Source organism: Leptonotus elevatus, chromosome 16 (genome assembly GCF_054856555.1).
Source record: "Leptonotus elevatus isolate MCC_2025b chromosome 16, RoL_Lele_1.0, whole genome shotgun sequence".
NCBI classification, from domain to species: domain Eukaryota; kingdom Metazoa; phylum Chordata; class Actinopteri; order Syngnathiformes; family Syngnathidae; genus Leptonotus; species Leptonotus elevatus.
This window is the reverse complement of record NC_141254.1, coordinates 12,874,070-12,882,793: the sequence shown is the minus strand read 5'-3', so window position 1 is coordinate 12,882,793 and position 8,724 is coordinate 12,874,070. Positions and strand designations below refer to the sequence as shown.

At 37.2% G+C, this 8,724-nt stretch overlaps 1 protein-coding gene across 1 annotated transcript; it reads left to right on the top strand.

The window, feature by feature from the left end:
* Positions 1-1,992: 1,992 nt before the first annotated feature.
* On the top strand, positions 1,993-8,544 carry LOC147160831 (sodium- and chloride-dependent GABA transporter ine). Its single transcript, XM_086098690.1, has 13 exons — positions 1,993-2,150; positions 3,409-3,543; positions 3,605-3,809; positions 4,991-5,123; positions 5,198-5,332; positions 5,463-5,566; positions 5,656-5,780; positions 5,841-5,953; positions 6,023-6,163; positions 6,234-6,333; positions 7,441-7,541; positions 7,622-7,789; positions 8,372-8,544. The coding sequence occupies exons 1-13, from the start codon at positions 2,024-2,026 to the stop codon at positions 8,519-8,521; spliced, it is 1,737 nt and encodes a 578-aa protein (XP_085954816.1). The 5' UTR covers positions 1,993-2,023; the 3' UTR covers positions 8,522-8,544.
* The last annotated feature ends 180 nt before the right edge of the window (positions 8,545-8,724 follow it).

Below are 8,724 nucleotides of genomic sequence, written 5' to 3'. Positions count from 1 at the left end.
TTTCCACTCAGGAAAGTCAGTCAGCGCTTCCGCTTAGGACTTTCAAAATATAACGTCACTTAACGTCAGTACGTGTGGCATGCTTTGGTGTCAATTCTAAGCTTTTATTTTATTCTAGACACCGCGCCTTGTTTAACGGTAACTTGATAACGGTTGTTATTTACCGGCTATCTCTCCCAAAGAGCACAGGATATGACGTAACATTAATAAATGCACAGTGTCCTGAGATAAACAAATTAGTTAATTTGTATGTTTTATTAGCAACATTTTATATCCAACCTCTAAACTTGAAACCTTTATCGAAATTATTTTTGATTTTAATGACAATTATTTTAAGTCTCTTAACTTTGTAACGACCAAGAAATGTCATTTGATAATATCCATGAATAATTATTTCAAAGCGCCCTAAATGTTTGTTTTTTCCCCCTGTTTATAATTTATATATTTTTTTATATATTTTATTTTATTATGTGATTTATGTAAATTGGATTGACTGGTAATTTCTATGTTCAATAACTGTTAAAGCATTAGCACAAAACCTTCAGATCATGGCAGGAAAAGCTTACTAGAACATCTAGAAATTATTATTAGTAAAATAATAACATTATTTGGGGTTATTCAAAGGCACTTGTGGGCTGACTCCCATTTAACATATGTTTAACTGTGGTTAGTCAGTTCTGAACACAGCCACATCCCAGTTATGGGGGTGTGCTCACTTTTGCAACCAATTTTTTCAGTTGTTTATTTTATGAAAAGATTTCCAGGTTATAGGTCACATTAATAGTAAAAAAAAGTTGTAAACGTTCTTTTCTTGGTTTTGTTTGTTTTATATAATGAAAACCAGTCATCTATAGTGGGGTGTGTAGACTTTTATGTACGCAGTGCGCACCATATTCAGACACGATAAGATAAGCATCACCCAAGGGACATGACCCATATTGCCCCACTATGACCAGCATGTTGATATCACAGCATTGCCTTGTGCAGGCCTGAGAAAGTTGCATGATGTCAACACCTGCTTGCACGTCTGCGCTGTTTTGAGTAGCTGATCTTTCATATTTACTGGATTTTTTTTCCACAGTCAATTGCCATATCCCTCAGAATTTAGCTTCTTCCTTCTGGTATATATGCATAGATTAATGAAATAGATAATTTGTGTACACATGTGTGGTGCACAAACTGGAATCCCCCTTCCAAGCAGTATTTTTCTGTGCCGAGCAGATGGCTCACAAATTGTAACTCTAGTACAGAAAGGGCCTTGGTTTAGGATGAGCTCACATTTGTTAATTTGCAGCAAAATTCCTTATTATTGTTATTATTATTCCCCCAATTTTTATTCTCCACTGATTCAAATTGTTCCAACTTTAAAATCGACTCAGGATATATTGAGAAACATTTAAACATTTTCTAAGAAAAAATTGATAGTAGTAGTTTTATCAAAAGGAATCAAGTATCAAAGCTTGTGCTTGTTTTTTATAAATGATTGTGATTGTTGTGGGTTAGTTAATTTGCCGGAAAAATGATAATGCTTATCAAGGTTGTGGGGCTCACGTGTCAAAAATGCACTTTGTATCATACTGGAAATGTGAGCTGACAAGTACAATACTTGGCATATCAGCAAGTGCACGGGACAATTTAAAACAAAATATTATTCCTGAAGAAGACGGGCTGTGATTTCAACATTAGTATATGATATATTTATTAGTCCTGAAATGGGGAAATTCTGGAAAAAGTGAATCCACAAATTCAGTTTGGAAGCATGTTTTTCATGGCGAAATAGAAACAAAAATATATGGAAAAGACTGAAAAAATAATAATATATATTTGGATTAGCAACATAGAAAATGGATGGATGATTGAAAGCTTGCGATGGCAAACATTAAACTCTTCCCGAGCCTGAGATTTACACCGTAGGCTTTCTGCTAATCATTAAGGATAATAAAAAGTTGACAGTTACACTACCGGCCCCTTTTCCATGGAGTTAGGGTCCAGAAGAGCGACCGCTGGGACAGCGGCTGCAGACATGGACAAGCAAGAGAGCAGACCGACATGGAGCAGGCAAATCGAGTTCACCCTGGCGGGCATCGGCTCCGCTGTGGGGCTGGGCAACATTTGGAGGTTCCCTTACCTCTGCTTCAGGAGTGGAGGAGGTGAGTAATGTCGTCTAACCCAAGGGGGGACTGGAGCAAACGTTTTTGGTTCTATGTATTTTTCCCCATGTTTCTCATATTATTTTCTTTAATGGGATTAATGATTTTTGGAATGGGTGGGAAATGGCTTAATAATGGAACAAATATTACAGGACTCTTGATAATGTAAATGCTTAGTAGGCCAGTTAAATGAATGGAGCGGGCCATGTGAGGCCCTTGTGCCATTATTTGCACACCTTTGCTAATGTATTTTTTATTTTTTAAAGATCAAATCATTGTATTATAGTTTGAAATCTCTGGCTGGACAAGCATTTGCAGTTAAGGACATTGGTTTTACATTAACAAAGAAAATATTAAAAAAAAAAAAAAAAAAACTATCCCTGACTGTTAAAATGACACTTAAAATTTTTTTTTTTTTAATGCATGATTTAAGAAAATAAATATGTTTTTATTGAACATATACTAAACAAATCAAGACAAGGTGGGTTATCAAATAAAATAAATAAAATAAGTAAAATAAATAAAATAAATAAAATAAATAATAGAATACTCTGCTTAAAAAAATGGCTTAAAAATACTGATTGGTTGAAATGTATTCTTGTAGACTCTTCTATCATAGTATAATGTATTATGCTTTTTGCTTGTTTTTCTGTCAAGTGCCAAAAATTTAAAACATTTGATTAATTAGTGCAATGTTGAACCAGTTTTTCAATGTTTTTAATTAATTTTCTTTTCAGAAGCTGTTTTGTTTTTTTCCCACTGAGCTGTCATCAGCAAATAAGACATACTGTAGTTGAAGACTTTGGGACCATTGCAGATATTATAGTATAAATAAATGGGATCCAGCACAGATCCTTGGGGAACCCCAACGGGATCTTTAATTGATTTGAGTTTTCATTATTAAATTGTACATAGTGATGTTGTCATCCAAGTAACTTTTCGTCCACTTGTATGACATGTATTTTAAAATGATCAACAGAGTCAAATGGTAAATTCCTAATATTCTTTGTCAGTTGATATGTCCTCCACCTGCTCCATGACTGCCACATTGGTTTACACGAAATATAACATGTTTTGTCAACGTTTGTCAAGTCTGTGTGCAAATTATGTGTTAAGATCTTTGAGAATTGTGGACAGAGTGGCACTGGTCTGTGTCTGTCGTTGGTGAATTGATGTTTGTTTTTCACATTTTTTAGATTGGTATACAGGTGCAGTGTGCATTTCCGTCGAGGTGTGAACTGCAATCATTTCCCTGCAGGTGCATTTCTGGTACCATACCTTCTTATGCTGGTTGTACTGGGGATCCCTCTGCTCCATATGGAGTTGACTGTTGGACAATACACAAAAAGAGGGCCCGTCCATGCTCTTGCTCAACTCTGCCCACTTTTTAAAGGTATGTTTGGTTATTTATTTATATATTTATTTTGAACTGAATCCCTATTTCTTTCGCACAGGTGTCGGAATAGCATCCGTGGCCATATCCTTTATCATGTGCACGTACTACAACGTGGTCATTACTTGGGCCCTCTACTACCTGTTCAGCTCCTTCCAAGCACCGCTGCCCTGGCAGGGTTGCAACAACACGTGGAACACACCAAACTGTACCAATCATGCCAAAAATGGCAGCCACTCATCTACCGCCAGTCAGGAGTTCTTCAAGTATGTTTTACTGGGTAGTACTTGAATGGAAAGTCATTTGAGCCTTTTGTCAATGTAAGCTTATCATGTGAGGCATGTGAACGATATCAGTGAAAATGATAGGAGAGGTAAAAAAAAAAGGTAAAGGTAAAGCCATTGTAAATATTAGTCACCTCCTATTACATGCAGATGCACGCATAAAACAAATAAATACAAACTGATACTTGTGACGGCTATTGCAAAATTTTGGACCTAAAAAAATACAATTCAAAAGAATACATAATAAATAAAAGGACACATTAATAACCCAAAACGCATCTTAAATCATCTTTCCCCATTGAAATGAATAGAAATACCATTAATCCGTTCCAAAAATTGTAATGTGATTTTGACATAATTAAATACAATCTGAAGAATAAAACAGTTTTTGACACTTTAATTACTATTATTATTATTATATATTTTTTATTCAATTAAATAGACATAATGATGCTTCTTCTGGAGCCACCTGGGGCCATTACATACTGTACATACATACAATTAGTGCCTGGACGGCATATATATATATATATATATTAGGGGTGTCATGCGATAATTTAAAAAAATCCAAATTAATCGCATGACTTCAGTAGTTAACTGATGGTTAATCACAAATTTTAGATCTGTTCTAAATGTACAATAACATGTAAAATAAAATAAACATTTCCATAAGTTTTCGTATTCTTGTTAATAGATTTTTGTGCAGTTTGTCACTTTTTTACTCGCGACTGCCACCTCTGGCCCAAAGCGTAACTGCAACATGTGTGTCAGGCTCGTTAATGGTGCGCGTGCGAATACGTGCACGACCTTAAAGCGACAGCCACAGTTGAACTCCGCCGCCCCTCCCTTCCCCTCCCCACAGAAACTGTGGAGTGTGAGGGTCCACGCACTCAACTCTAAAGGAAAGATAAAAGCTGATAGGTGCAGTCAGAGTAAATCAGTCAGGGCTCTTCGTACTCATCTGGGCATTGGTGGAGCATGCATGATGTAGAAAAATCTTTAATAAAACCTTTTTAAACTGCACAACGCACCTGTAACATAAAGATTTTTTTTTTAATAAAAAAAAATTTGTGCCGTTAAAGGAACTTTAAATCAACTCAAAATTAACGCACTCATTTTGACACCCCTAATATATGTATATTGGCATGCGTCTCCCTTTGAAGATATAAGATGCTGCAGCAAACAGGCGGAATCGAGGAGGCCGGAGTGGTACGGTGGGACCTTTTCCTTATTCTCTTGCTGGCTTGGATCCTCATCTATCTTTGCATCTTCAAGGGGACCAAATCCACAGGCAAGGTGAGCGTCAAAGACACAAGGAGGTGAGGTGAATAATGACTTTTCTTTCAATACTTTCTTGGTTTTGCGTCCAGGTGGTGTACTTCACAGCGCTGCTCCCATACGTCATCCTCATTGCACTGCTGGTCAATAACGTGCAGCTTCCTGGAGCAATACAGGGTATAACTTTCTTTATTGTGCCAGAATGGGACATGCTGCTCTCAGTGGAGGTGAGGGGGGGGGGAAATATTATTATTTTGAAGTTGTTGATTTTTATTTATGTACAGCACTTTGCTTTTCTATACATGTTTCCGAGGAACCAATACATTTTCAGTGTATTGAGTTTTTGTCCGCTTTCAGGTTTGGGTGAACGCCGCAGCCCAGATCTTCAACTCCATTGGAATAGGGTTCGGTTTCCTCATGTCCATGTCCAGCTATAACACTTTCAACAACAACATTATTAAGTAAAAGCCCCCGCTCACCAACCCTTTTGCATCCTCATGTGACATTTGGACAGATACAGCGTAAAGATGTTTTCTCTCTTCTCACACAGGGACACACTGACAATATCCATTGTCAATTCCCTCACCAGTATTTTGTCAGGCTTTATCATATTCTCTGCTTTCGGGTACATGTCGCACCTGCAGGATATTCCTGTGGCCCAGTTGGCTGTGGATGGTAAGAAGCAAATTCGGCAATCACAAAGAACGATTCACACCTTGATTATTTGTTATCTAGGTCCAGGACTTGTGTATGTCGTTTACCCACAAGCAATTGCCAGTATGCCAATACCTCAACTGTGGGCTGTGCTGTTCTTCTGCATGCTGCTTTGCCTGGGAATTGATAGCGAGGTAGCCTACTCCAAATACACATGAAAAACAACAGCAGTCACCCAATGCCTTCCATTTCCATTTGTCCAGTTTGCCATGGTTGAAGTGATGGTGACCAGTCTGATGGATCAGTCCAATCAGCATCTGCTGAAGTTCTTCAAGAAGAAAGAGCTGTTAGTTCTTGTGGTTTGTGGAATCGCATGTCTTCTTGGAATTCCCAATGTGACGCAGGTAAAAGCTGTCCTTTCATGCATGTGCTAAATTCATGATTATAGTTTACAGAGTATGAATATCTTTGCAGGCGGGGATTTATGTTTTCCAGCTGATGGATCATTACACCGCCATCGTGTCCATCATGTTCCTTGCATTCTTTGAGGTTATAGGCATTTGCTGGCTTTATGGTGAGTAGAACAGCAAATTCAATTGCATTTGCTTTGCTATGGCAATATAGTAGGATATTGTGCAAAACTATTCATCTCAGTGGCTCATTTAATAAAGTCCAACTCATACATTAATTTAGACTTAATACAAAGGGTGAGATACATTTTTCTTTCTTTTTATTAAAAAAATAAAATAAAATGATGATAGTGAACAGCTAATGAAAACCCAAACTTCACCATCTCAAAACATTGCAATATGCAGTACATAAAAAATAATGCAAATTTACACTAAGCATCACACACACAAAAAAGAAAAAAAGAAAGAGGTTTCAAGCCTTAAATTACACCTTTTATGTAAAACAACCATATATATGAGCCTTTCAGTCTGCTGGCTTAATGCTAATGTTAATGTCAAATAGCATCTATCTGTATCTGAATTCCTCACTTAACACAAAAAAAGAAGTTTCAAGCAGTTTATTGGCACTCCCAGCCGAAGTTTACTGCCAAACTAAACATAAACCAGAGACTATTAAAAATGGTATTTAAAACAACCACCTATATTAGCCTTTCAGTCTGCTAGCTTAATGCTAATGTTAAATAGCATCTACAGTAGCCTATGTTGTGTTGTGGTTCCATAACCCTTTTAGAAATGGATTGAACACACTCTGCTTCAACACGCGTAGACAGACAAAGTAACAGCACTCAGTCATATATTCTTTATATATTGCACACACAAAAAAAGACAAATAATACACCGATGAGCTGCGAGGAGTTGAGACGTCTCAATGAACAGTATGTCTGTCTGATTTATACTGCCCCCATGTGGCCAGGAAAGGCCCACCAGAAAGAGCAGTACAGTAGATATTTAGTTGATGCATCAGCCGTTATAATAATAGTTAATTGTATTTATGTCATTACCATATGATTTCCTCACTGCAACATTTTTTTAATTATTTTTTTGTGTGGAATGCTGGAAGATGATTTAGTTGAATTAAACATGCATCTCAAGCACCACTATATACATAGAAATAATGTAAAAACTATATAGAAAGAACTTCCACAAAATTCACATTTATCGAGATGCTCCTGTGTTTGTTCTTGTATTTAGCTGTCTATTCATATGTTTAGGTGTGAGTCGCTTATCTGACAACCTTGAAGAGATGACAGGAAAAAGGCCTAGCATCTACTTCAGACTGTGTTGGCAAATCGTTGCTCCTTTTCTCATCACTGTAAGTTAGCAGATCGTACCATGTCACTCGAACGGGCCAATACTCAATGAGATTCTTTTTTTTGTCGGGGGCTGGGGCAGGTTATCCTCATATTTTCCATTATCCAGTTCAAACCGGCTCGCTACGAAGGCTACGTCTTCCCTCCCTGGGCTCAAGGAATTGGCTGGGTCATTGCCTTGGCTTCCATCATTTGGATTCCACTGGGCACCATTCACACATTGTGGGTGCTGCCTGGCTCATTTGTGCAGGTGATGTAAATGTAATTTACAGCATACAGTAAAACACCCTTAGAAACATCGTATTTAAATATCTCGATAGCATTTATGGCCCTTATTTTTTAAGGTCTTTAAATACATGTTAAAATAAAAACATTAAAAAATATATATTATGTTGAGCGCAAGAAGAGCAATGGATAAGACAAAAGAAACAGTTGAACAGTGTACCGATCCTTGTGTTTAGCGTAAACAAATCCCGTTTACTTTTAACAATATACATCAATAATCATGCCCAATATGCATCTTAGAAAATGAGCCTAAAGCCATCACTTTCTGTAGGCGTAACATGCAGGATTCTCGAGGATTGAGCCATTCAATAATGTCGTTGCACATCCTGTTTTCTTTTCAACATATACATTTAAACAATTGTGTATACCTCCCAAAATAAAGAGCAATTGAATTTTAGGATCAAAATCCTCATCGTGTTGTTTTTTCCCCCCCCATAATCCTGCCGTTTAACATGATCATTCAAAGGACAAATTAAGCTAGCTCGCAGTGTTGTACACACAGAATGTAAAACATCACGTCATAACATTTTGGTACATTCCTCCACAGAAACTGAAGCTGTCCATCACACCATACGCCCTGAATAACAAATCCAACATGCCGTACTATGAAAGAAGAGAAAGTGATAGATACCCATCCGTGGCCGTCATCAGCACCGCCGTCGGTCTACAACACAGACTGCCAAATGAGGCCAGTTAACGAGATTTATTTGCTTTGGTCTTTTTTTTTTGTGGGAGCAAATTGTCATAGCACATGCAACTGCATGGAGTAAGTGTAAATAGTTGTACTGTACTGTATGCGATGATGATCTTGTTTGAAATAATCGCACTTCTAGAGCAGACACTTTCATGAATTGACTGTTTTATATATCGTGACACATCCCCTTTCCTGAATGATAAATA

Coding starts and splice junctions, on each gene's coding strand:
- LOC147160831 (XM_086098690.1), top strand. CDS start 2,024: ATGGACAAGCAAGAGAGCAGACCGACATGGAGCAGGCAAATCGAGTTC. Junction 6,334..7,440: donor AGGCATTTGCTGGCTTTATG/GTGAGTAGAACA, acceptor TCATATGTTTAG/GTGTGAGTCGCTTATCTGAC. Junction 7,790..8,371: donor TGCCTGGCTCATTTGTGCAG/GTGATGTAAATG, acceptor ATTCCTCCACAG/AAACTGAAGCTGTCCATCAC.